General features: G+C 41.4%; 1 protein-coding gene across 1 annotated transcript in view; it reads left to right on the top strand.

Moving 5' to 3' along the window:
• Positions 1–1,498: 1,498 nt before the first annotated feature.
• Positions 1,499–16,604, top strand: part of Nipa1 (NIPA magnesium transporter 1) — a 40,344-nt gene continuing 25,238 nt past the window's right edge. Inside the window, exon 1 of the mRNA XM_046428821.1 lies at positions 1,499–1,664. Within this exon, the coding sequence (XP_046284777.1) occupies positions 1,499–1,664 (166 nt within the window). The remainder of the gene's footprint in view (positions 1,665–16,604) is intronic.

Raw genomic sequence — 16,604 nt, 5'->3', positions numbered from 1 at the left:
TGGGAGTGAGTCCTACAGAGTTTGTGTTTGGGGGTGATGGAAAAATTTTGAAAGAGGTTAGAGGTGGTTACAGAACAATGTGATATAACTAATGCCACTGAACTGTACATTTAAAAATGGTTAAAATGGCAAATTTGGTTTTACTTATATATTATCAAAATTTTAAAAAAGAAGCAATGAACTGGGCACCATGGTGCATACTTATAATTCCAGTGACTCTGGAGGCTGAGGCAGGAGCATTAAGTTTGAGACCATCATGGCCAATTTAGCAAGACTCTTGTCTCCAAACAAAACATTATTAAAGGGGGAAAAAACAACTAATGGATACATTCATTCAGTATAAAAGTTTTCATAAACAGTATGATTTTATATTGCTTCACAAAACAATGCCATAGAGTTGCAAAAAAGGTTTAGATTCTTTAACCTGGTACTTTAAAAATTTAAAAAGATGCTCATTATAGTATTTATAATAGAAGTAGAAAACCTACCAACCAACAATATCTGATTAGACAGATTAATTCATTTATGGAAATCATGCCATCATTAAAACAATCATAATTATGTAGCAATATGAAAACTTGATTATAATATTAAATAGAAGAGAAATTTTGTGTGTTGCATCGTGTAAAAGTATGTATGCGTGTGGGAAAACACCTAAAGTAATAATTACGTGAGTGTTGTGGACTGAGTAAGTTTAAAATAACTTTTCCTATTTTCTAAGTTATCTAGATTTTCGATGAACTTTTTAAAAATTTAAATGAAGAAAATTAAATAGTATGATCACAAGCTCACTGCTGCAAAGTGAAAATAGCTGACTTCAGAGAGTAAAGAATTCACCACATTGGGGTGGGGCGATCCCATTTGAGTTTATACAGCTCATTTGTGTCTCTCCAACTGGAGGTCTGGGGGGCAGTGATGCTTGCGAGGGCTGCGTTCCACTGCCGCTCTTCCCGTCCCAGATACCGCATGGAACACACTCTTAACAAATTATTTGCTGTTTATCGAAGATGCAAACTTAACTGGACGTCCTGTATTTTTATTTCCTAAACTTGGGAACCTCACCTCCCCGCCACCCACATACAGCCCGGTCTCTTAACCCCCTCCTCACTGCATTCCCATCCACCTTTCTCTCCTCTTTCCACCTAGCCTGTTTCCCCTCCACCCGCCCGAGACTCCGGGACTCCGGGCCCCACCCGCTCGTCTTAACCTCCGTGCAGCCTAAGCCCTTAGCCCAACCCCGCTGTGCCTAGGGTTCCCTATCCCACCCCCAGCCCACAGAACCCCCCATCTTCAACTTAACTAGCTCTAGGCTTGCGCCACTCCATCCTCCCACAGAGTGCGGGTTTCCCGCCCGAGCCCGAGGACCCTTGGCCCCGCCCCTGCCCAATTTCGCTGATCCTCGTCACCCCCGCCCCCGAGCGCCGCGGATCCCCGTATCCCCCCACCCCCAGCAACCCGGCCCCGTTGGGCGCGGCGCGCAGGCGCAGGCGCGGGCGGAATGGGGACTGCAGCGGCGGCAGCGGCGGCGGCGGCCGGGGAGGGGGCGCGCAGCCCGAGCCCCGCCGCGGTGTCGCTCGGCCTGGGCGTGGCCGTCGTGTCAAGCCTGGTGAACGGGTCCACGTTTGTGCTGCAAAAAAAGGGCATCGTGCGCGCCAAACGCCGAGGTAGGGAGGGCTGTGGGCCGTGCTGTGGGTTGGAGGGGGGCGGGGAACGCGGCCGGGCGTGGGTGGGGGTCGTGCAGTTTGGCTGCGTTCAGGTGGTGGCTCAGCCTGGCTTCTGCACCTGAGCCGGAGGCGAGCCTCGGAGGGCTGGAGACTCCCGCCCACCCAAAGCGCGGGCATGGGCGCGGCCCTACTGTGGGTTTGGTACCTGGGAAGCGTCTCCTCCGCCACAGCGTCTAGGTCCTCCTGCAGCTCGCTAAACTGCCCGGCAATCACAGGTGCATACGGAGACTCTGTAGTTTTGCTGCCGCCACCGTTTCCTTCTTTTTCTAGCGACCGGAGAGACCTCGTTCACTTTTATAGGGGTTCTCCGGATGACTTCTCTTCTTGTTACCAGACCCTTTTAACCCCCCACCCCCACCCCTGCTGCCTTGCAGCCCACTGACCATGCCCTGGCTGGAGTCCAAGCTTCCCGGTGGCCCACACCCATCCGCTACCATGGAGATTTTATATGATCCCCGAGGTGGTTGGAGATGAGGGCCTGCCTTTACCATGGTCCACGGCCTGGGATGTGCCTGGGAAAGCAAGACCTGAAGATTTTCAGCTCTGCAGTGGCGACGCCAGTGCAGAGAAGTAAGAGGAGTGCCATGGACCAGCAGGCTGTTTAGACAGGCCAAAGAGGCCTCTGTTTTCAGAGTCAAACAAAAGTCTCTTCTTTCCAGTGGCTTCTGCTCTGGAGTCCTTGATTGAGTCATCTCTGGTTTAGCCTTGAACCACCTGAATACATGTGATCTTCAGTGTGACGGAAAAGCAGACTTGAAAACAAACCCAAAAGTGTGCCCACTGGGCAGATAGGCCACCAAATACCAGCTTTACTGGTGAGGAAAGCAAAAGGTGGAACAGAGTCCTTCCTTCTGAGTTACTCTGTGTGGAAAGAAGCATGAAACAGTTTACTGAATACCAGGAGATAGCATGCTTTGAAGTAGAAAATGAACGTTGTTTCTAAAGGGAGTGAGAAAGTCTTATGGTTGTTAGTAATCTGTTGAGACTAGAATGAAGAGTTCTTTTGGAAAGGAGTTGGTTGCCAGACCATAGTTTTGAGAGGAAGTCAACTAATAGTTCAGATTCCAGAACACAGGTGAAACTTTGAGTGCTCTGGATGGTGAGCCAGAATTACCTTTGGAAGGAAATAAATGGCCTGACAATCTCAAGTGAAAATATTAAGTCACAGATATTTGTTTAAGGAGGTGAACTTCCAAACAAAAGCATTACAGTCTCCATGTAAAACCTAAATAAAACCAAGAATGAGTGCCAAGGATGCAGATGTGTCCATTCTAAAGTACACTCACACATCTGGCAACTAAACTTTCTTCAGGGAGTGCCTGTCAGTTTGACAGGTGTTAGGTAAGGTGTTTGCTGTGACTCAGAAATAACATGTCCTTGATAGGATGGTACAAGAAGGATACTTCACCTGTGTGACATCCTCCAAGATCCCACCATCCCAAAGTAACCCTGAGAAACAAATGACACTAATAACACCAACCTGAACTGAATAATGTCTTACAGAATACCTGCCTGGTCTTCTGATCAAGGTCATGAACTGTGAGAAATTATCACAGCCAGGAGAAACCTCAGGACAAATGCCACCAAATTAGTGGTGACATTAGGGGAAAACAAAGGAAATCTGAATGTAGACTTTAGTAAAAACAAATTAAATAAACCAATTATCAACTTAACCTGAATGTGTTAGCTCAGCTCAGTTTATGTGTTTAAGGGTGAATAAGAAAATAAACACAAACCTTTAAAAAAATAATCATGATAGGAACTTGGGATATAGTAAGTGGTAGAGAGCTTGCTTAGTATGCACAGGGCCATGGATTTGATCCCCAGGACCTCAAAAAAATGAATCAACCAAACAACCAAATAACAACAAAAAACATGGGAGTTACAGGGGAGGGACTTGGTGCTAGAGAGCAGGCTTACCACACTTGAGGTCCTAGATTTGATCCCCAACATCATATTAAAAAACATAAACATGATGGATACTCTTATTTGTCCCTATATACTATGTCTTTAAATTAATAAAAGTGAAAATATAGTATTTCATTCATCCCTAATTACCACCAACTACTACTGATTTTCGTTAACCGGGTTACTCATGGTGGTAAAAGGCAGACATACAGTCTTGTTTCAATATGTCTACTTTGACTTGTTCAACAGATAGTTACAAAGCTCCTATTATGTGCCAGATACTGTTGTAGGTATTAAGGATACAGTAGTTTCAAAATCTATTCTTCATAAGGCCCTTTTCTGTATCCGCTAATAAGCAGCAGAGTTGACCACTAGGAAAGAACTGAAATGGAGAAGGAGGTAGGAAAAAGGAGATAACACAAGAAATAGAGAATCAAGTTATTAGGTGAAGGGAGACCTGACCTATGGTTTCTTACACTGTAAAAAGCTATGTCTCACTGAAAGTTTAAACCTTAAAATGAATTGCCTGTTGGTGGCATTTCCAGACAGTCTCAGCTTTAGGAGAGCCAAATTCTGGTTGTAGTCCATCTGTTGGAAGGTTTGGGGCTTGACTTCCATTGTGACTGGCTTTCAATCTTACTTTTTTAAGGACCTTCCCAGTGAATCAACCAAATGCAACTTGGGTAGACAAGGGAGTGCACTCTGCAATACAGGCTCAGGATGGGACCATCTAGCTTCCTTGCTGTGTCTTTGAATGACGTGTCGGCAAGCTGGAGCTGGTCAAGGGGAGTGCGGGTCCAGGTCGTTCAGTATATTTGTCTTTCAAGGTATTCCTGGCTTTGGTTCTAGGATGCCCGCAGGTACCAAAATCTGCAGATGCTCAAACCCCTCATTTTATAATGGTACGTATTGCATATAACCTATAGAATCCTTCAGCATACTTTAAATCATGATAGATGACTTATAATAACTAATACAATGTAAATACTGTGTAAATAGTTGTTACCCTGTATTGTTCAGGGGAATAATGACAAAGAGGGAGGTTTGTATGTGTTCAGTGCTGGGAATTGAACTCAGGGTGTCGGGCATGCTAGGCATACTGAGCTAAGACCCCAGGCCCCTTATTTATTTATTTACTTATTTGGTGCCAGGGATTAAACCAAGGGGCACTTAACCACTGGGGCACATCCCCAGCTCTTTTTTGTATTTTATTTAGAGATGGGGTCTCACTGAGTTGCTCAGAGCCTTGCTAAGTTGCTGAGGCTGGCTTTGAACTCTCAATCCTCCTGCCTCAGCCTCCCAAGCTACTAGGATTATAGGCGTGTGCCACCATGCTTGGCCACCTTATTTTTTAAAGAATATTTTTCACCTGCAGTTGTTTGACTCTGTGGGTATAGAATCTGAGGTTATGGAATGCCAGCTGTATAGAATGTCCAGTTTTGGAACCCCATGGAAGCAGGGCTTCCCTAAGAGAAACTAGTAACCACTAGATGGGAAGGCATTTGTACTATCAATCTGTGTTAGCTTTCTGTTGCTGTGGATAATACCTGAGATAAACATCTTAAAGGAAAAAGTTTATCTGGGCTCACAGTTTCAGAGGCTTTAGTCCCTGGTTGTTTGGCCTGGTTGTTTTTGGCCTTGGTGGCACAGTATATCATAGCAGTGCAAGTGCATGGCAAAGGAAGTCTGTTTACTTCTGGTGGCTAAGAAGTGAACAGAGAAGATAAGCCCAGGGTCCCAATATTCCCTTCAAGAGCATAAACGCTTCCATGACCTAATTTCCTTCCACTGGGCCCTACATATTAAAAAATTCCACCACCTCCTAATAGCATCAAAGACTGGTGACCAATTCTTTAACATATGGGCTTTTGGGGAACATTTAAGATCCAAGCATAACACATTCTAAATAACAAAGATTCTCCAAAGAATATCTCAAAGATTAACAGTATTTATTTAGAAATATTAGTTCATGGGAATACACATGCTATAGTGAACTGAGTTAATTCAAAGAGGATGAGGCAAAGGGAAATTTTTAAAGGTGAAAAGGGAAACTTTTACATATGATATATGGATACAAAATTTGTTGGTTTTGGAGACCTGAAACAGGAATTGGCAATAGCTTGTTGGGTTTGAGGTGCCCTTGTTGGCAAGCGTTCTATCCAGAGCATCTTGTCCGAAACGTTGTCTTAAACAATGCTAAAGATAAACTTCATTGCAGAAATCTGCAAGGAGTGCATGAGATGGATGGGTGTGTATAGAACTAGAGAAAATCTATGGTGGGGCTTTAGAAAGTTCTTGAGAGGGTACTTATCTTATATAAGCAGGCATGAGCCCTCCCTTCCTGGCTCCAGTTCTGTCTGGGTATGACAAGAACAATCATCTTGGTTTTAATAACTTTCATAATGATAGCGAGCAGAGGCTGGTTGCTGGGAGGAGGGGCTGGTTGTCAGGCTATGCAAGAGAGCTGATGGACAAGGGTCAATGGCTGTCCTGGAACAAGCTTCCCGGAGACAGCCTTGGCAAAGTTGGGTGCTCAGGTACTTGCTGGAGTCTTTTAATAATTAGAAAATTAACTTGGGGGCTGGGGATGTGGCTCAAGCGGTAGCATGCTCGCCTGGCATGCTTGCGGCCCGGGTTCGATCCTCAGCACCACATACAAAGATGTTGTGTCTGCTGAAAACTAAAAAAAATAAATAAATATTAAAAATTCTCTCTCTCTCTCTCTTTAAAAAAAAGAAAAGAAAATTAACTTGGTAAAATGCTGTAGAGCAGGCTGAATCAGCTTATCCTTAAACAAAAATCCATTTCATCAAAACCATGATGAAATAACCACCTCACATCCCTTAAGATGGCTGTTGGTAAAAAGATGTAAAACAAGTGTTGGCTTCGATGTGGAGAAATGGAAACTCTTGTGTATTGCTAATGGGAACGTGAAATGATGTAGCTGGTGTGGAAAATAGCATGTTTGTTCCTCAAAAAAAAAAAAAAAGATTAAATTTAGAATTACCATATGATCCAGCAGCTTCACTTCTTGGATTACCCAAAGAAAGCAAAAGCAGAGACTTGAGATATTCGATTTGTTCATAGCAGCATTATCACAATAGCCAAAATAAGGGAATGGTCCTTCAAGTTTTCATCAACTGACTGATGGTGTGTTTTCCATTATTGTATCGACACCTGGTATTAAAAAAAAAAAAAAAAACAATAAAAGAAAAGGCTTATTTTGGCTCCTAGTTTTAGAGGTTTCAGTCCATGGTTGGTTGGCACCATTGCTTTGGGCCTGTGGCGAGGCAGAACATCATGGAGGGCATATGTTGCAGAGGAAACTGTTCACCTCATAGCAGCCAGGAGATGAAAGAGGGAGAAAGGAAGGGAACAGGGTCCTCCAGTTCCCTTTGGGGCACACCCCCAATAACTTAAGACCTCCCACTAGACTCCACCTCTTTCTTTTTAATATTTTTAAGTTATACTTAGACACAATATGTTTATTTTGTTTATGTATTTTTATGTGGTGTTGAGGATCGAACCCAGTGCCTCATATGTGTGAGGCAAGCGTTCTGCCACTGAGCCACAACCCCAGCCCCTAGACCCCACCTCTTAAAGATTCTACCATTTCCTGATGGTCACTATAGGCTGGGGAAGGAACCTTCAATGCTTGGATCTTAGGGTAACATTCCAGATCCAAATTATAGCAGATAGATAAACAAAACATGATCTGTACCCACAAGAGAATATCATTCAGCCTTTAAAAGAGGGAAATTGTGGCACATGTTGCAACATGCATGAACCTCAGGAACCTTATGCTCAGTTAAGTAAACCCATCACAAAAAGACAAACGCTGTATGATTTTGCTTGTATTAGGTACCCACAGTAGTAAATTCATAGAACAGCAGAAAGTAGAAGGGGAGCTACCGGGGGCTGGGGGAAGTGGGAAAGGAAGAGTTGGTGTTGAAGGGGGATCACATTTCTGTTTTGTAGGATGACAAAGTTCTAGTGAGAGGTAGTGGTGATGCTTGTGCAAGTGGGAGTGCTGTTAACACCATTGGACAATCCACATAAAAACGGTTAAGATGGCAACTTTTATGTATATTTTATGAAAATAAGAAAGATTCTCTTCAGATTCCATGGTCTCATCCCTGAGAGGAGCAGTGCTAATAAAATGCAGTTACACAGTGGAGACACTTAGAAGATGAGTTGTCTTAAAGTAGCAGCTGAGGTCCAGGTACCCACTTCTAGACCCCAAGGCTTCCCCACTTTCATGAAGGAGGGCATCCCTGGACACATGCTTTCTTGCTGCCTTTTCTGTCAATCCCTTGCTCTTGATATAGACAGACTCCTGCTAGGGACATGCAGAACCCCCCTGCCCCCACAAGGAGGGAGACAGACAGCAGTTAGTTTCTGCTGCTTCTTTGACCTTTCCAGACCCTGACAGATGGAGCTGTTTTCCTCTCTGTGTTTCCTTGGCACCAGACTTCAGCCCACTCCTGTCTCCTGAACCTGTGGGATGATGGCTTGTCCACTTGTTTTCATTCCCCCTGGATCTTAACTCCTCTACAGAAGGGCACATGTCCTGTCCACTGGGAGGCTCGTGGTAAACATTTGTTAATGGTGTCTAAATAACCCTGAGTAACCATTGCATAAGGGGATGAAATCAAACCTCATTTGTTATGAAGAGATTTCAGAGTTGTCTTCAGGTTACTCAGAGCTGACCTCATTTACCTGTAGCCTCTATTGGGTAAAAGAATCCAGAGTTACTGCCAGATCTGAACATTTGTAACCCTGTTGTCTTTATCTATCCTTGAGAAAAGATCATGCATAAAGAATACAGAGAGAATTGGGTGTCAGGAGGGCTTGAGTGGCTCCCCAGCCTGTACTGTTTTACTTGATGCTATTTCCATAAGTGAGGATAAAGACGGCTGCTATGTGGTAAAGACTGGTGTCCCACCCTTGTGCTTCTGTCATGGTTCGGGGACTGACTGGCTCAGCTGCCAGCTCTTGCTTGGGGTCTTTCAGGTGGTGACAGTCCTGTAGTGGCTGGGGCTAGACTCCTCTCAGAGCTTGAACTGACCATATAGGCTGTCTTCTTCACTTACAGGTCTGGGAGAGAAGAAAGCCAGGGCCTTGCCGAGCCCCTTCCCTGCCTTCCTCCCACCTCCCTTTCTCTACATGGCCTCTTTGCCCTTGCTGTTTGGTCTTCCCTATCGCAAGGTGGTCTCAGGGCAGTCGGAACCCTGACAGGGTGGATAGCTTCCCCTTGACCACGCCTCCCAGGGCTGCACTAATCCCTGGAATGCCATTTCTGCAACATTCTTTTTTTTTTTTTTTTTAACCAGGGATTAAAGCCAGGAGGGCTTAACCATTGAACCAAATTCCCAGCCCTTTTTAATATTTTATTTAGAGACAGGGTTTCACAACGTTGCTTAGGGCCTTGCTAAGTTGCTGAGGCTGGCTTTGGACTTGTGATCCTCCTGCCTCAGCCTTCCAAGGCTTTGGGATTATAGGTATGTGCCACCGCTCCCAGCGTCTGCCATGTTCTTTTGGCTTGTTTGGGGCCAGTTCAGGTTCCTCATAGATACAAATGTATAAGGACACACATTGCAGTAGGTGTGATACAGAAGAGGTAGTTGAGGGCTGGAGTGTGTGCCTGATCACAGGCTCTGGTGGTAAAGGGATTTGAACCTAATTTGGGATGATCGATCTTCCTTCTTTCCTTTCTTCTTTCCTTCCCTCTCTTTTCCTCCTTTTTTGTTTTTGGTGCTGGAGATCGAACCCAGGGCCTGTGCATTCAAGGCAAGCATTCTACCAACTGAGCTATATCCCCAGCCCCTCCTTCCTTCTTAACCTATCTTTCTTTTATTCTTCCTTCTCTCGTCTCTCTCTGCCTATTCCATTACACTCTGGGTTCCATTCCCAGCAACTCCCCAAAGGTAGTTACAGTACAGTATGCATATAATATAATTAACTTCTCAGTCCTTTAGTTAAGCCCTCAATGATTAATCAATTCTTTTTATGTTTTAACCAGAAGGGGCTGGAAAAGATCACTCTTTCACAAGGGAAATACTCAGTACCATTCTCCCAGATACTTCTAGGCTAGGAACCTTGAGAGTAAACTGGCTGACATTGCCTAGATCAGTATGAGGAGACTCAGCCCTCACAGAGACAAAGGTTCACCTCGCTTGTTCTGCCCCATCAGAGTGCTTTGATGTTGTATAATTATTTAGCAGAGTGTGTCATGAATTGCCAGTTCCTGGGAATAGTCATATTTTTTGACAAGCATTTCTTTTTTCTCTTTTTTTGTAGTTATAGATGGACACAATACCTTTATTTTATTCATTTATTTTTATGTGGTGCTGAGGCAAGCATTCTACTACTGTTTAAAATCTGGAAAGCAAAGAAAACTATGAATAAGAAAGTGAAAAGTATTCATCACTCCACCTTAAAATAGCCACTCTTTCAATTAAGTTGCATTGGTTTCTGATCACATCAAAAATACTTTATTTCAAAATTGAATTTCAGTGAAACAATGTTGTGTACAAAATATAACAAATATGTCGAGTAGAGATATAAAATAAACACCACCCATCTGACATGTAAGAAATATATTTCCTTTATATTCCTTAAAATCATTTAAAAAATTTTTTTTTGGTTGTGCTCGGGATTAAGTCCATGGCCTCGTGCATGTTAAGCTTATACTTAGCCACTGAGCTACAATCTCTAGTCTCCCCACATAGTTGTTTTTTTTTTTTAATATATTTTTTTGTTGGGGGTGGGGTTGCAGCTCAGCGGTAGAGCGCTTGCCTTGTATGTGTGAGGCACTGGGTTCGATCCTCAGCACCACAAAAAAAAAACATAAAATAAATAAATAAATAAATAAATAAAGGTATTGTTTTAGGTACAACTAAAAAAATTTTAAATATATATTTTTTGTTGTAGATGGACACAAAATACCTTTATTTTATTTTTATGTGGTGCTGAGGATTGAACCCAGTGCCTCACGTGTGTTAGGTGTGCACTCTACCAATGAGCCACAACCCCAGCACCCCGACATTACGAAGTAGAGAGAAAAGTGTAATGGATCCCATGTGCATACCCTCTACTTTAGCAGTCATTGAACTTGACCAATCTTGTCTATACCCCACTATCACTCCTACCCCATCCCAAATAATTTTTTTTCTTTTTTTGGTGCTAAGGATTGAACCCAGGGCTTTGCTCATGCCAGGCAGGCATTCTACCACTGTGGATTTAAAAAAAAGAAAAAAATCCCATTTCATCTACATATTTCAGTATGTATCTTGTCTTTGTTAAACACAACCATGGTACCTTTAGTGCATCTAAAAATTAACAGTAATTTCTTTTTTAAAAGCTATTTTTAGTTGTAAATGGACACAATACTTTTATTTTGTTTTTATGTGGTGCTGAGGATTGAACCCAGTGCTTCACACGTGCTAGGCAAGTGCCCTACCACTGAGCTACAACTCTAGCCCATGGTAATTTCTTAATGAACTTATATGCCAGTGTTTATATTTCTGTGATTATCTCATAAGTTTTCCCCAGCTTATCTTTTAGAGTCAGGATCTTGTAAGACTCAAACAAACATTACAACTGGGTGGTCCATCTCCAAGTCACGCACCTTAAAATGAGACAAGATACACGAACGGATCCTCTATATGCCAGTATCTGTACTGTAGTTGTGTGTAGTCTTGTCATGGGCTCACCCTTCCCCGTTTTTAAACTTTCTTTGAAAACACATCTAGTGGTGTTATGAATGTTACTGTTCCCTTTTGTAGAGCACGGGTATTTCCCATTTTTTTGCTATTATAATATAATAAATATCCTTGTATATAAAATTTTTGAGTGTTGAGTATTTCTTTTGGATAGGTCCCTGGAAATAGAATTTTAAAAGTGATGATATTTTAATAAACTATACAGATACATTGCTGTGTTAGTCAATTTTCTATTACTTTAACAATTGCCTGAAACAACTAACTTATATAGAGAAAAGTTCTATTTTGGCTTGCAGTTTTAGAGTTATGGCCTATGTTTAGTTTACCTCATTGCCAGGAAGTGAAAGAGGAGGAAAGGAATCCCATTGTCTCCTCAAGGGTATACCATCAATGACCTGAAGAGTTCCCACTGGGGCTGGGATTGTGGCTCAGCCGTAGAGCACTCCCCTAGCATGGACAGACCCAATCCTCAGCACCATATAAAAATAAAGGTATTATGTTGTGTCCATCTTCACTTAAAAAATAAATATTAAAAGAGTTCCTTCTAAACCCCATATCCTAAAGACTTCACCACCTTTAAACATACAGGCATTTGGGGGATATTTAAGCTCTAAACTATAGCCGTGGTCAATTTGATTTCTAAGAATATCATATCTATTTTCATTCTTGCCAGCACTGCCTGAGAAAGGCCTGTAAAAATATATTTTTCATCATTTTGAGTTTTCTCTGCTATAGTCCTTTCTAGTATGATGATTGTAAGCTCTTTATCCTAGATTATTCCGTTCACATCAACAGAGCACACTAGTCCAGGTAAAATACCTGACATCTATCTGTCATGGAAATGGGAATCTGCCACTTTGGCTTCTCTGCCCTTGGGATGGGTGGGACAGCCTCTGTCCCTGGGATGGGGAAAGGGAATCAGAAAACTCTTCAGTGGTTAAGGCAAAGAGGATGGGGTTGCCCTGTGAGGGCAAATACCATGTCTTGTGAGTCTTTGTATCCACTGATGATTGTTCATTGATGATTCTCAGTGAAGATTTGGTAGATGGATAGAGTAAAGAAACAGAATACAACTATTGCACCAAGCATCTCTGGAGGTATTAGGAATAGTAAGGAGAATGTATTAATATGTGCTGAATTCTTACTTGAAACACAAAAGGCCGTGTCTTATATAAACTGTGAGAAGCTTAAAGTGACTAGTTGTTTGTCATCTTTGGGCTAATCCAGAAATTCAATTAATTAAAAAAAATTTTTTTTTGATAGTTGTGTATGGACAGCATGCCTTTATTTTGTCTATTTTTATGCAGTGCTAAGGATTGAACCCAGTGCCTCACACATGCCAGGCAAGTGCTCCACACTGAGCTACAGCCACATCCATCAACTAATGTTTTTATTTAAAAAATTTTTTATTAAAGTTTTTTTTAATGGGCTGAGGATATAGCTCATTTGTAGAGGCTTGTCTTGCATGCACAAGGCCCAGGGTTCAGTCCCCAGCACTACCAAAAAAACATTTATATCTTTAAGCCAGTTTATTGAAATTTGTTTGACATGTATACATTTGCATGAGTGTGGGGATGAGTATGTATCTGTGAGATTGTCATCAAGAAATTTAACTACTGGAGCTGGGGTGTAGATCAGTGGTAGAGTGCTTGTCTGGCATGTGTGAGGCCCTGGATTCAGTCTCTAGAGTAGGCTGCACATATCTGAAAGGGATGATTTGATGAGCTTTGAAAAATGAACACTTAGTTGCAACCAAGACCTCAGTAAAGTAGATCATTGCCACAGCCCTAGAAAGTGCCTTCGTGTCTTTTCCCATTCTGTCTTCCCTCTGCTATGGTATCCATTATTCTGATATCCATTTGCATATATTGAATCAGTTTCACTTATTCTCAAAATTCATATGAATTGAATCATACAGTATGTATCCCCTGATGTCTACTTGTTGAGTGTGGTTTGAAGATTCATCATGGTGTGTGTTATCTACTAGTAGTGAATTCCTCATTATTGCTAAGTAGTGTTCCATTGTTTGAATATGCCACAGTTTGCTTATCCATTCTCCTTTTGGTGAATATTTTGTTTCCAGATTTTTGCTATTTGAATAAAGCTGCAATGAGCATTCATGTGTGTGTGTGTATACACACACACACACACACACACACATATATATATATATATATATATATATATATCTTTTTATTTTTAACTTTATGGCATGGGGATTGAAACCTGGGCTTCACATGCTAGGCAAATGCTTTACCACTGAGCTATACCCCAGCCTCTCTTTTGGACTTAATGTTTTCATTTCTCTTGGATAAATACCTTGGAGTCATAATGCTAAATTATAAGGTAGATACACAATTAAATTTTAAGGAACTGCTAAATATTTTCTCACTACAGTTATACCATTTTATACTCATTAGCAATTTGTAACAGTTTCAGTTGCTCCATATTCTTTCCAACATTTGGTCTTATCTGTTTTTTTGTTTTGTTTTGTTTGTTTGTTTGTTTGTTTATGGTGCTAGAGATCGAACCCAGGGCCTTTTGCATGCAAGGCAAGCACTCTGCCAACTGAGCTATATCCCCAGACCTGTTTTTTTTTTTTTTATTTTTATTTTATTTAATTTTTTAGGTGTAGTTGGACATAATACCTTCATTTAATTAATTAATTCATTTTTATGTGGTGCTGAGGATCAAATCCAAGTCCTCGAATGTGCTATGTGAGCACTCTATCACTGAGCTACAACCCCAGCCCCATGTTTTTGTTTTTTAATATCTTTTTAGTTGTAGATGGACACAATACCTTTATTTTATTTACTTATTTTTATGTGGTGCTGAGGATCAAACCCAGTGCCTTGCATGTGCTAGGTGAGTTCTCTACCACTGTGCCACAACCTCTGCCCTCTTTTTTACATATTTTTTAAGTCAGGACATTCATTTCAAAGGACATAGTGATCCACTCCTCTTTACTATTAGCATTGACTTCTGTTGTTGCTGTTAGGAGCATACACGAGTGGGGATGATTTCCACGCTGTAATTAAATACATAAATTAGATGACTATCTGCATTTTTACACTAGAAAGCTGTATTTTAAATATATGTTACACACATTTATAACTAAATGGTAGGTCTTAGAAGCCACAGCTCATCTGTACAGTGTCACTTCCAGTTGATTTTATCATCCTAAATCTCTTTTTGTATTTGCACAAATACTTCTTTGTTTTATAGTTCAGCTGTTACAAACAACCATGCAACTCTTATTTGGCAACCAAGGTTTCCAATGAGAGAAAAAGCCCTGAGAATTTTGCTACTGTTAACCTCTGTAGCCCACCCTAGATGGGACTGAGTGCAATATGAGGTGTGAGTATATGAAAACAAACAGAAGGTCCCCAGCCTTTCTCAATTCCTTCTCTCCCTGTTCTTGCTAAGACCAGAGACTTCAAGAGTAAAAGAGGACAGGTGATAACTGGAAAGATGAGAAATACGGATGAGGCTTAAACAGGTACCTCCTGAGAGTGCCAGCTGAAGACTAGGGGCTTTTAGGGATGATTACCTGTGAGAATAGAACTGTGAAGAATCCCAGTGGTTTGGGGGCATTATAGGGAGTGCAGGCTCCCAGCAGCTCTTGGTTGAAGAAAGAGGAGGGAATGTAGGACAATGAGCTCAGCGAGGAAGCTGGGCACCATATGGTTGGTACACACTTCTGTGCTCTTCCTTCAGGACAGAGCATAGGACTTGCTGCTGGACTGAGTTCCTCCTGGACCATGTGCTTTGATACACAGCTAGGAGTGTAGGCAGATATTGGGTTATGGAGCAGGTATCTAGACCCAAAATTTTGACTAGTTCAATATCTATGGAAGCAGAAAAAAAATTAAGCCTAACATTGGCTTAAAAGGTAAGGGTGACCTGAATAACTTTTATACTTCAACAACTCCAAGTTCCTGCTTGGGAGCATGAGTTGGAGAACATGTAATACTTGGAACTTAACAGAACCCTATGATAAAGAGAGAAAAAAATTCTGTCACTTCCTCATTCCTATGTACCTTATATTCCAGGTTTTTCCCATTTTGGTAACATAGTCAGTTTCAAACCACTGAAAGCATGTATTATATGATGATCAGTGGCATGGAGAAAACCTTGGAAGTGAAAAGGGAGAGTCCTGGGCCCCATTGCTCTGACTACTGATATCCTTGGGCCACCTTTGATTGCAGGAGGGTCACTATAGGTCATCTGCTCCCATGACTTTAAAAGAAATCATAGGTAGCTGCTCCCCATGACTTTATAAGAAATCATGCCCAAACCATGTTCATCACAACAAAAGGAGACACTTTTTTCTCTTCCTTGCCTTAAACATAGACTCTAAGAGGAAAGATTGTGATCACTTCCTCAATTCTAAAGTCCCTGTTATCTTTTAAAAATTATATATAGAACATTAAAAAGCCATTGAGTAAATTACTATGTAAATATTCAAAGTGTGCTTCAGGATACTGTAGTAGGATGAAATATGTTAACAGTTATTTAAAGTAGTGAATAGGAATATCTACTTATATACAAAAGAAAGCTGGAGGGGCTATACTAATAACAGATAAAGCAGACTTTAGAAAAAAATTGTTACTAGAGATAAAGGGAAGATACTTTATAATAATAACATCATCCTTGCAGAAGGACATATCAATTGAAAATATACATGAAGTTTTGAGGGTGAAGTTAATGGTAGAGTGCTTGCTGAGGCTCTGCATTCAATCTTCAGCACTATACACACACACACACACACACACACACACACACACACCACGTGCAGCTAACAATAGAGCCCCCAAATACATAGAGCAAAAACTGACATGAAGAGAGTAATAGGCAGTTGAACAATAATAGTTGGGAACCTTCCTGCCCTTCTTTCAATAAAGGATAGTAAAATTGCTATCCTTTATTAGATTAATAAGGAAATAGAGGACTTGAATAGCTCTATAAGCCAACTAGACCTAACAGACTTCTGTAAAACACTTTATCTGATAACAGCAAGATGCACCTTCTCAAATGGACATAGAATATTCTCTGAAAGATCATATGCAAGGCCATGAACAGACATCAGTTAGTTGAAATTATACAAATTAAATGCCCCAACCAGTTTTGTTACTCAGCATTCTGTTGTTGTAACAAAATTCTTAAAATGATCAATTTAAAAAAGAGGAAAGGTTTATTTTTGTTCACAGCTGTGGAGGTTTCCATCCATGGTCAGTTGGCCCTCTTG

Source organism: Marmota monax, unplaced genomic scaffold (genome assembly GCF_021218885.2).
Source record: "Marmota monax isolate L192 unplaced genomic scaffold, Marmota_monax_Labrador192_F-V1.1 WCK01_AAM20220418_F8-fsc00179, whole genome shotgun sequence".
In the NCBI taxonomy this organism is placed as follows: Eukaryota; Metazoa; Chordata; class Mammalia; order Rodentia; family Sciuridae; genus Marmota; species Marmota monax.
Note: the sequence above shows the minus strand (reverse complement) of the source record. Positions and strands in the feature narration are given on the sequence as shown.